The following is a 12299-nucleotide window of genomic DNA, read 5'->3' as shown; positions in this document are numbered from 1 at the left end:
CATAAACGGGATAATTGTTCTTTGGTTAAAGGAAAGTGAACCATTCTTCCTGTAACTGTTTCAGTTGGCAGCCTGATTCCATCAGGCTTTATGGACCACATCAGGATTCAGGATTCTTTACAGGGCAGTGCCAGGAGTTTAACCCCAGTGATAACAATGCCTTTGGGTGGCGCTGGTAGGCCTGAAGGGATTGGGAGGGAAGGAGGAAAGAGAGAGAAAGAAAATAGGGAGAGAATAGCAATTACAACAATGAGAGAGAATTGGATAAGGGAGAAAAAGAAATGATCAAAAATAAAAGGACAGAAAACGGTTCAACTGAAGTAGAGTCGTTGACTGCATTGGGCTACTTGAAAATTATTTAGTGCTTATTGCTTAGTTTGGATTCAGTCTAATTTTAAAAGTTTATGAGATTCTGAATGAGTTAGGAAGAGCTATTTTGCACTTTGACTTGATAGTGATGAGTGCCCAGAAACGTTGAGATTTGGGCCCCAAAAGGAAATGATTCTACTTATGAAAAAGAAACATCCTGTTGTATTGTTTCATAGGTCTTGATCTCATTTTTAATACTCTCAATATACTTGTATAGAATGTTTATAGATTTTCCTCTCTAAAATTTCTCATATGATTCCAGTACATTATTATTAGTTTTAAGGTGAATTCTGGGGGTAGCACTCGAGGATTTTTGCTTCATATTGAACCTGGTAGTCCACTTTATTGAGCAGATAAATAGGGGGAAATAGGAATTCATCCTTAGTGAATGGATGAGTAGAGGGCTGATATCTAAAATTCAGATTTAGGTTCATGTCATAGCTTGATATGCTACCTCTAGAAAATGGAACCTGGCAAAGTTTTGGGTTCTGTCTGCTATGAGGGTTCTGGGCTCGAAGGTCCCTGCTGTCAGTCTGTAGTCTGCTAAGGATACATGTTGCCGTGTACACTGGCTGGGCAGTGTGGAATGCCCTCTGGGGATCCTGACACATCTGCTCTAATTCAGGTGGTGCATGTCAATCAGCTGTTCCCTGTGGTTGTGGCCAGAGGGCTGCCATAATTTCTCTGGGTCAATAGTAGAAAATTGATTCTCTAATGTATACTGCTACCAGAAAATGAAACATTTGCTTTTCATGTAATGCAATATTTTATCTGCACCTGGTTTGGTTCAGGAGTCAATGTATATACATGCTTAAATGAAAACAACTCTTCATCTTCCGCTGTTGCTTTTTATTGTGAAAATTTTCATACATGCAAAATAGGTAAAAGAATAATACAAAGAACATCTCTATCCCCTCCACTGACATTCAACTATTATTAACATTTTGCCATGTTTGCTGCTTCATATTTTGATCTAATTATATGTCCAAATATATATATATTTTAAAAATTTATTTATTTTTATTTATTTATTTTTTTGAGACGGAGTCTCGCCCTGCAGCGCAGGCTGGAGTGCAGTGGCGCCATCTCGGTTCACTGCAAGCTCCGCCTCCTGGGTTCACACCATTCTCCAGCCTCAGCCTCCTAAGTAGCTGGGACTACAGGTGCCCACCACCATGCCCAGCTAATTTTTTTTGTATTTTTTAGTAGAGATGGGGTTTCACCATGTTAGCCAGGATGGTCTTGATCTCCTGACCTTGTGATCTGCCTGCCTCAGCCTCCCATAGTACTGGGATTACAGGCATGAGCCACCGCACCCGGCCATGTCCAAATATTTTTATTACTGTTGAGCCATTTTTCCATTTCATACATCAAGTTGGTTTCATACATTGTGACATTTCATCCCTAAAAACCACATCATGCATGCACTAAGCATAAGGGCATTTTCTGAAAGAATCATAGAGCTTTTATTACACTTAAGAAAATTAACAAATGCGTTGTTATAACATCTTATATCCTGTCTACTTTTATATTTCCCCCATTGTCCTAAGAATGTTCTTTATAGTTTTTTTTTTAAAGCTAGGATCCAATCAGGGTTCATACTTTACATTTAGCTGTTATGAAAATGACAACTTTTCTTAGCTATTAGAGATTCAGTATCAGTTATTCAAGTTCTGCTATTATTTCTACTAATTTACAGAACCTCTCACGGTTTTCAAGAAAAGGGCTTAAGTGGCATTTCTTATGAAAATAACATCCATAATTAAATGAAGAACCTTTAAAATAAATATTAAGAATATGCTTAAAAATTGGAAAGCATAAACATAGACATTTAGAATTACTGTAAGAAAACATAGAGGTTTCTTATTTTAATTGCTACCTGAGGGCATTCTTTAAGGAAATGAAGTAGTGAGTGCTTCTTCAGTTTAAATATGTTGCTTGTTTATATTCTCATGTGTTTAGAGAAGAAACAAGTATTCTGTTTGATTTCCTGCAAAGGAGAGCATGTATAAAATATAATTTACATGATATTTAAATTTTGATCTTTTGATAGAACGATCAAAGTATAGTACACACTAGATGTAAGATTGGGCATAATACCCGTTTTGCTCCTAACGCAGCAGTGCACACTATTAAAATATTTAAAAACAAACTGTTGTACTTGAGTGCGTGCCATGTTTTCATAAGCCTTTATGTTTCATAAGCAGGCAATGGATTCTTTAGCACATTTAGGATTTTTTTCATCATGGAACTTGCAAATAAATGAGGACTAGGCAAAATTCTTATCACTAAGAGGTGCCGAGAAAATAACACTAGATGATTAGACAAAAAACATACCTAATATATCTATGTGAATTTATATGCTGAGCTAAACTATAAACATTTTCCTACCCAGCAAGCCACACAATGAGTATAAACTCTAAGACCATTTGTCAAATAAATTATTTAATTGGTTGTGTGTATAAGTCAAAATTGCATTTACTGTCTTTGTAAAATATACATCGGTTCTTAAAATTTCCTGGGAGGTATTACCACTTAGAAGTAGCATTGCCAAGACTGACCAGCTAATGTGTTCTCACCAAATGTCAAGTTATATTAGGTCTGGGGTGCCACTAAGGAACAATGCAATAGTTTAACATGACCTTGCCAATAATTTCCCCAGAACATTATATGGGCTTTGAACATTATTCGCAGACGTATTTTTGGGCTGAACATTTGTTCTGATCTGCCTACATTTACTATATCCTGTATCTTAGTCAAATGTATCTTTAATTATGGGGCTAAAAGAACACAAATATCCACTGAAGTATCTTTAGTGATTCTTCCAAATAAGATTCCCTCTCATCAAAGAGTTTCACTTAAAGTGGTTTCCGAAGACTTTAAAAAATAAAACAGCAGGCGCTGAGTGTTGTGTTTACTTTCTCTCTGCCTGTGTTCACATTCCCTCTCGTGAATATTTATTCTACCACCTGCAAGAGGCTGGGCTGGGTGCATCTCATGACGAGTCACCCAGAATGGTCAGCGCAGTTCTGCCGGCCCGTGTTGAGTGTGATTGTCGAGGTGTTGAGTGTGATTGTTGAGGCCAGTGCTCCACTGCCTCTCACGTACCATTTTGTGGCTGGTACGTGCCTTTCCTAATCAGAGGACACAGAAGGAAATTAAATTGAAACCTGAGAGTATTCCTGCCATCTACTTTCCTTATCTGTAGTTGGGCCTCCTGAATTTGATTCTAGAACACTCCAAGGACTTGAGTTATCTCAAGGAGATTGATGAAATTCCTGCTATGAAGTTAGCTTTGATTATAAAACAATGTGTCGCAAAGTACAACATGTTGTCATTGGAGTTTTGGAGCTAGATGGAGCTGGAGTTGAATCCTGGCTCCATCCTGGCCTACTGAGCAAGTCTCTGGATTGTCAAACATCAGTTTCTCCATCTGTCAAATGGGTACAGTAATACTAAACCCACAGGGCTGTATGAGAAGTAACAAAACAATACTAGGATAGGCTGTAGCCTAGTTTCTGGCACCTAGCACATCTCCAGGAAATAGTAGTGTCCTTCTTTCCTCATCAGTACTTTTTGGAGGGGTGAAGAAAGAGTGGAGAAGAGAGAAGAGGAGGTATATCAATAAATAATAGGAACTCACACCCATTAAAAGGTTTATACTGAAGTTTTTCATACTGTGGGCTGCTACCCATTAGAGAGTTGTAACCAGAATTGAAAGAAGGAAGAAAAGAGAATAAGAGAAAACATCAGACTTCATTTAAGTACTAAACAGAGGATTCTTTTGGCAGACATATTTTTTTCAGTGATACAGGTACATATGTGTACTGGATCATGATGTAGACATTTTTTTTCTTTCTTTTTTTTTTTTTGAGACAGAGTCTTGCTCTGTCGCCCAGGCTGGAGTGCAGTGGTGCGATCTCGGTTCACACCATTCTCCTGCCTCAACCTCTGCCTCAACCTCCAGAGTAGCTGGGACTACAGGCGCCTTTCACCATGCCCGGCTAGTTTTTTGTATTTTCTAGTAGAGATGGGGTTTCACCGTGTTAGCCAGGATGGTCTCGGTCTCCTGACCTCATGATCCGCCCGCCTCGGCCTCCCAACAGAAAATAATTTTTACTGAAAGTGGTGATTGAAAGGTATGAGACACACTAGTTTAGTTCCATATTCTTAATGCTCCGTACATCAGAGAGCATTGAAAGTTACCTGTAATGTACAATGACATGCAGTAAGTTTGTGAATCCTAACAACCACGTTTCTGTTTGTGCCAATCACACCCGACCCCACACCTTTCCCTGGGGTTCAGTCCAATACAGTCATCACATAGGTCTCAGCTCAGCAGTAAGAGCCCACATCCTGTGCAGGAACCACGAGCTTATCTGTCTGTATCCTCCAAGGGATCTGTCCCATGTATCTGCATATCCCTCAAGCCTGGCACATAGACGAGATTGGCACGTTCAGGGTATGACCATAGATGAGCCTGGCATTTTAGAAGGTACTTGATCATATTAGTCACCTCAGGGACTGTAAGAACTGTGTGTAGCCTTTGCACTTAGTCCCTAGTTTAGGATGAGGCCCAGGCTGGTTTCTTTTGGGATGGCAGACAGAATTTGTGTGATACAGAAGAACTGGGTTAGGATGAGGCTTTGAGGAGCCTGATCCATGTGGACTGGTGACCAGGGTTCATTAAGCCTGAATTCCAAGGGATAATAAAGTATCCTGCTGTTGGGATAGTTTCACGTCTTCTGATCTGTAATGAACATAGTGGGAATTTACTTTCACTACTTAGAGGTTTGGCTTCAAAATGTGACATCTTTCTAAAAACATTTCTTACGAATACTCATTTATTTCCTTCTGGGTTATAATCTCTACTATGGGAAAATAATTCCCATCTACCAGGGACTTTATAGAGATTAAATGGGGGAATTGTTGGTAAGCTTGAGCCCATCAAATAACACCTAAGGACCCAAATGTCAGTCCACTCTTTTACTTGTAATAGTAAATGGAAAATTGTTGTCTCATATTTCTCCGTTAAAGACAAGAGAAAAGGTCACATTGTTAAAAGTGACCGTTTCTATGGAAGGATATTGTGGCATGTAAGAGTTCTAGTTAGCATCCACTGCAATGTGCCCTGCCTGACTTTTTAGTTACATACTTCATGGAAAAAATTAAACCTTTACCCCTTGACACAGTATCTGACATGAGAGGATGACAGTTTTCATTTTTCTTTTCTGGTTATAACTGGATGATTAAAAACAAAGGAAGGAGATACTTTGAGCCAATAAAAAGGTTCCAGTGTATATGCAAAATGATCTGGTTCTCAGTCACCGTATTGGACCGTTGGCAATATCTAATGCTTTTTGGTACTTTTGAAGTCATTATAGGGAATTATATTTACAAGTCACTCTCTGGGTTCTGTGTCCCATTTGAAAATGTTTCTGAAAGGTGCCTTTGATGTGTAAGTTCTGCCTGTTTATGATGGTGTATTTATTATGGAATGATGTCAGATTAGAAAAGATTTTGAGATGAAACCCAGCAGATCTCACCTCAATCATGGTGAAATGCAAGGTTAATACAAGATACAGATATGTGTGCTTAAAGGAATACTGATTATGTATCAAGGGCCTGTGCAAGAGAGTATGTTTCAGTAGGTCCTCTTTTTTTTTTTTTTTCAGTTGTCAAATGATCCTTTATTGAAATACTTTCCTTTGTGCTTAACTGGCTGGGCATTCCACAGCACCACTGTTAATGTCAACTATGATGTCATGAGGGTGGCGGCCATCAACATTACAGCCCACAGACTGGGCAGTCCCCAGGATCTCTTTAATGGTTCCAGAGAGTTCTCTGGCTAAGGATCGGTGCCGCATCTGTCGAGCAATGTTGATGATCTCATCAAAAGTGATATTCCCACTGTGTTTAATGTTTTTCTGTTTCTTTCTGTCTCTTGGTGGTTCCTTGAAGGCTTTGATGATCAGGGCAGAGGCAGAAGGCACCACCTCAATCTGGGCCTGTCTGTTCTGAATGGTCAGTTTCACTGTAATCCTCAGGCCCTTCCAGTCACCCGTTGCCTTGGCAATGTCATCACCAACCTTTTTCGGAGACAGACCCAGGGGGCCGATCTTGGGGGCCAGCGCAGAAGTAGCACCGACTTCACCTCCGGTGCACCTCAGGTATACCACTTTGATCTCGTTGGGGTGGAACTTCGGCGGCATGGTGGAGGCGGCTGGTGTCGGATGAAACCGGATTCGGGACGACCGAAGAAAGTTGCACCTTTGCCCCTCCGAGCCGAAAGCCGAGAGCTTTTTTTTTTTTTTTTTTTTTTTTTTTGAGACAGAGTCTCGCTCTGTCTCCCAGGCTGGAGTGCAGTGGCACGATCTCGACTCACTGCAAGCTCCGCCTCCCAGGTTCGCACCATTCTCCTGCCTCAGTCTCCCGAGTAGCTGGGACTACAGGCGCCCGCCACCACGCCCGGCTAATTTTTTGTATTTTTAGTAGAGACGGGGTTTCACCATGTTAGCCAGGATGGTCTCAATCTCCTGACCTCGTGATCTGCCGGCCTTGGACTCCCAAAGTGCTGGGATTACAGGCGTGAGCCACGGCGCCCCGCCAGTGGGTCCTCTTTAAATGTTTTCAGATGAGTGCTTTACAGAGTGGTTCCTAGGACATCAGGGAGTCAGAGAGATACAGACATAGCCATGCATGGCACCCTTGTCCTCAAGGGCTTAGAACTCCTTTAAGTCTCTAGAGGAAGGATAAATCAATTACTTTTCTGTTCTGTTTCAGTTTTTACAGTTAGTGTTAATAGGAAGACCTTGGCTTTTAGCCTTAGGAGACCGTGGCTTTAGCGTGGAATCTAGAATAATATTTATGAGCTGAGTGCCCAGAACGTTTTAGGAACTAAGTAAAATGATGATTATTGATTTCTTCCATGCTCAGCTTGGCTATTTGAATTCAGCAAAGTCCTGCTAATGGGTCTAACAGTTCTTCAGGCCTCTCTAGTTGAACCTAGATAGGGCACAGACCTAACCATGAGAACTGGAAGTTGTGAGAAGGACCAGGTTTAAGTGGCAATGATTGTTTCTTCCATCACTGGAAATCCCGTATTAATTTTATTTCTAGTTAGCTGTGCAATTTTCTTAGCAGAGTCTTTGAGAGAGTTGCTTTGCGTTTGACTTCTGTTTACTTTTTCACACTTTCTGTTGACTCATTCTTATTGAATTCTAGGAGGAGCCAGAAGAGAACTAGTTCGATGTGTGCATTCTTGAATAGCATCTAATCGATAACCAGACTGGTGGTCTGTTGTACTTCTGCATCAGCTGAGCAGTCTAAAAAACCATTTGGATAAAAATCTTTGATTGGCACTCTGATGCTCATTATCCATCAAAGGCAGGTGCAACCAAACACAGAGAACTTGGAGAAATAGGATGGCTGAGCTCAGCCAAGGGTCTATAGATCTGGGATGTGCAGTGGGAGTTAGACGGTTGCCTGCCAATATTGAATTTGGTTTTAAAATATGACTCCTGTATCCGTTAATCCTTTAATTGATCCAGAGTGTGAATTCCAGCAAATTCAGGCAATGCATGGGAGTGGCAAGAACACTGCAGCAAACGCATACATCAGTGCAGAAAGACGTGCCCTGTAAGTAGATTTTTGATGGCCTGTTTGGATAACCTGCATGTCTTCTCCTGCCTACTCTCCCCACTATCTGCCCAGTCTCCTGAGCTTCATGCATTTCCTGCCACCACAGTTATTTTCTGAAAACATGGTTCTGATTATACTACTCTCTTGCTCAAACACCTTTGATGGCTCCCTATTGCTTATAGGAAAAATAATTGGGTTTCTAGCAGACATTCAGAGCCTTTCACAGTCTACCTTCCTCTATCCACTTCCATTTAACCTCCTTCTCTCCAGCCACCCTGGGCTGCTAGCTTTGAAACCTTCACCAAATTTCTTAATCTAAGCCTCAGTATCCTCATCTGTAAAATGGGTATAATAGACTCTACCTAATAGGATTAAGGATTCATTGGAATATCCAATCTAATAATGAGCTTAGCAGAGTTTCAGGCACATGGTAAGGAATCAATACAATTTAGATATGTTTATAATTTTAATCATTATTAACTAGACACAGTGATTTGACCCTTTACTCATGCTGTTCTTATGCCCTCTGGCACTGGAGTGACTTTGATCCTTAAGGCACATCTGTAAGGCTATGCCTACCTTTGCAAAGATATTCTGAATCTCTCAATCACTGAACTCTTTCTTTGTGATTCATTGTACTTTTTATGCCTCAATTATATCACCTATCAGAGAGTCTGCTTTGTACTATGGCCGTGTTTGTCTTCCCATTTGAGTTGGTTTCCTGCTGAGATTGGACCATAGATGTTCTCAGCCTGGAGTGGGAGGCGGATTGGGGTAGGTGAGGTCAAGTCAGCCTGCAAGAGCTTTGCTCCTTGAAGGGACTACTTTGTGTTTTAAAGAGCAAGTGTGTAAGGAATTGAGAACGGGTGTTACAAAACTGCAATGCTCTGATGCCAGCCATGTGGAGTTAGCATCAACTCTGCAAGTGAAAGGCACAGACCCCAACAAAATTGCTCTCACTTCAAGCCCAGGAGTCCCTAGGTCACCTACACGTTGGACCAACTAGCTGCAAATCTGAGAGTTCCCACAACCCCCTCAGATTTGATAATTAGCTGGAACAATTCACAGGGCTCAGGACAGTGCTGTACCTAAGATGATTGTTTTAGTGTAACAGATACAAATCAAGACCAGCCAGATGGAGAGACACTTAGGGCAAAGTTTGAGAGGATCCTGGATGTGGGGCTTCTCTGTCCTTGCTCTATGGGATCAATATGTGTTATCTTCCTGGCACATTGATATGATCATCAACCAGGGATCTCCACCAATCTTTGGTGTCCAGAGTTTTTATTGGGGTTTCATTATGTAGGCATCATTGATTGACTCATTGGTGATGTGACTGTTCAATCTCCAGCCCCCTCTCTTCCCTGGAAAAGGTCAACTGATCTCATCCGGCTCAAAGCACCAACCCTCTAATCACAGAGTTGGTTTTTCTGGTGCACTGAGCCACCTTGATCACGTCCCCTTAGATATGGTCCAAGGAGCTCATGAGTAACAAAGACATTCCAATTACTTGGGAAATTTCAAGTATTTAGAGTATGCCTCCCAGGAACCAGGGACAAAGGCCATTCAAATTCTTTATTATACAACAGGCATGTTTCATGCTGTCACCATCAAAGCTACCTTTGTTGTGTTGCCTCTTTACATCCTGAGCCTTCCTATTCTATCAGGACATGAATGAGGGCCTAAAATCCACCATCTCCAGTCAGTCAATAGAAGTTGGGGAAGATTAGAAATAGTTTGCTGCCTGTGAACAGGAAGGGGGTGGGGGCACTAATCATGGGTGGACTCTTAATATAACTCTCTAGATTTTGTTTTTATTGATACATGAGTCTGTCCTATTGGCAAATTACATTCTTGAGGTCAGGAATGGTCCTAATTGCCATTGTCTACACAGCACACATGCTGTGTGCTCAGAAACTGTCACCTTGTTGGAACAGATTGCCTATCTAGGTTTGCTGGGGGCATGGTGAGTTCTTTTGGCTGTCTGAGTGATACAGCTTAGCCTTATTCTAGGCATCCTCAGCCAAGAAAGCTGACTCAATGAGAAGGAATAGAGGACGAGTGTGGTGGCTCACGACTGTAATCCCAGCACTGTGGGAGGCTGAAGTAGGAGAATCACTTGAGGTCAGGAGTTCAAGACCAGCCTGGGCAACATAGCAAGACCCTGTCTCTAACAAAAAAAAAAAAAAAAGAGAAGCAATAGACATATCTTTCCATGAGGATCTGTGTGGCGATCCCAGCTGTTGCTCGCCATGCTTGGACTGATAATGCACACGAACAGTAGCGAACACTTCCTCTGTTTAGGTGAAATATTGAAATTTATAGCTGGATTACTGGTCATTGACATGCAATGGAACAAAGGATGACAAGAATAATGTTGTCTACAAAGGTAGTTTATAAAAATCACTTTGTTATGACTGTTTTTCAAAGTCTTAGGAGTGAACCACGTGTTTGACACATCAGGCCATATATACATTTACTTGCATATCATGTTTTTTGTATCTCCTGGAAATAAGTTTGATGGCTTCGTTTCCTGAAACTAAATTTAATCAGGGATTAATGGTCAATTCTTGATGAATGAAAGGTCTTAACAGGCTCTCGTGGAAGAATCTTCTTTTCTCATGTGATTTTCCTTCAATGTTCTGCCTTTTCTCCCACATTTCCGGAACTTTAAAAATAACTCTGTAGGATCAGTGCTTCTCCCCCAACCCAACCCTCCCCCACCGCACCATCTCTCCATTTCTCTTTCTCTCTGTTTGAAGTCTTTTCTGTTGCCAGTGACGTAGTTCTCTGATTCTCTTAACATTAAGGGGAATTCTATTTTAAAATGTCTAAATGCTTAAGGCATGTAATAATTAAGGGTTATTCCTATCAGGAATAGAAACACCGTATTAGAACAGCTCTTCCTCAGAGTCTACTAAAGAAGGAAAATTCTGTTTAGAGGGTTTGCCTCTGTGGTCTTTTTTTAAAACGGTAGTTATGTAATGTCAGGTTTAATTGGCTGGGAGTCAGGAAGCCAGTTTATTTGTGTGCCTCTCGTGTCATATATACCTGCAGGGCTGAGTGGCCCGTAAAAAGCACTTAAGATTTGCACACGGGGGCTGCTGCCCAGGAGGTGGCCTGCAGAATGGCAGTTTGGCAGACGTTGAAAGAAAAGCATATTGGTTTTTTTTTTTTTTCTTTTTACAGTGATGAGTATATAATAGGGACTGAATAAACATGTGTTGATTGGCTGTAAAAGAACCTTTACTCTGAATGGGAGACAGCAGTCGCTGATCTGATAGCAAGCTTCCCAAGTCTGGCTTCTTTCTCTGGGTCTGTAGCGGTGGGTCAGGAACAATTGTTACCCAGGATTTAAAAATTAATTCCCTAGCAGGAGAAAACAGGTGGTAACATAAAAGAAGACCCTGAATGGAGGAAGGATCAAGTAATTCTCAGAAGAGACCCGCAGGGGAGTGTTTACAACCTCACCTGTCTTTACTAACGCATAGATAGACATGTCAGGGGACAGGTAAGGTCCAGGAGTTTTGCCAACGTGGGATGAGGACAGGCTGATGATTCAATTGTGACAGTGGAGAGGCTTGGTACGCTAAAAGAGAAACATGTCTAGGAGGTGAACCCATGAATAGAAAGAAAGAATCTTGACGGTGGAGAGATGATGGAGAACATTTGAGTGAGAAGGAAAAGAAGGGAAACAGGTGGCCCTGCTGCTGGGCAGACCATGTGCCTCTTGTCCAGAATGGAAATGTCACAGAGGTTTTTTCAATGAACTACCTGCTGAAGGTTTAAGAGAGAATACCAGTTGGTTTCTTGCTTTGCTTTCTGTGGACAATGTCACTGCTTTCAAGCTGCTTTGCGCTTAATTTGGAAAACAAGTAAGAATTGGTTGATGGAGGCCGGGCGCGGTGGCTCAAGCCTGTAATCCCAGCACTTTGGGAGGCCGAGACGGGTGGATCACGAGGTCAGGAGATCGAGACCATCCTGGTGAACACAGTGAAACCCCGTCTCTACTAAAACTACAAAAAACTAGCCAGGCGAGGTGGCGGGCGCCTGTACTCCCAGCTACTCGGGAGGCTGAGGCAGGAGAATGGCGTGAACCCGGGAGGCGGAGCTTGCAGTGAGCTGAGATCAGGCCACTGCACTCCAGCCTGGGCGACAGAGCGAGACTCCGTCTCAAAAAAAAAAAAAAAAAAAAAAAAAAAGAATTGGTTGATGGAGTAGCAGTTGTGAGGACTTTAGAACAAGTGGTCTCTGTCATGTTGAAATTCACAAGAGCAAAAGGAGTCACA

At 41.7% G+C, this 12299-nt stretch overlaps 2 protein-coding genes across 3 annotated transcripts in view; one reads left to right on the top strand and one right to left on the bottom strand.

Annotated features, from left to right (window-relative positions):
- The window catches only part of NEBL (nebulette), a 377590-nt gene that overhangs the window by 3546 nt on the left and 361745 nt on the right, over nucleotides 1-12299 (top strand). The gene's annotated exons all lie outside the window — the stretch shown is intronic.
- LOC102139945 (large ribosomal subunit protein uL11-like) lies at nucleotides 6024-6669 on the bottom strand. The gene has a single exon (XM_045399656.3). It carries the CDS (start codon nucleotides 6579-6581, stop codon nucleotides 6084-6086), a length of 498 nt encoding a protein of 165 aa, XP_045255591.2. The 5' UTR covers nucleotides 6582-6669; the 3' UTR covers nucleotides 6024-6083.

Source organism: Macaca fascicularis, chromosome 9, assembly GCF_037993035.2.
Source record: "Macaca fascicularis isolate 582-1 chromosome 9, T2T-MFA8v1.1".
Taxonomy (NCBI): Eukaryota; Metazoa; Chordata; class Mammalia; order Primates; family Cercopithecidae; genus Macaca; species Macaca fascicularis.
Note: the sequence above shows the minus strand (reverse complement) of the source record. Positions and strands in the feature narration are given on the sequence as shown.

Excerpts from the sequence above, each read along its gene's own strand:
- LOC102139945 (XM_045399656.3), bottom strand. The coding sequence starts at position 6,581 with ATGCCGCCGAAGTTCCACCCCAACGAGATCAAAGTGGTATACCTGAGG.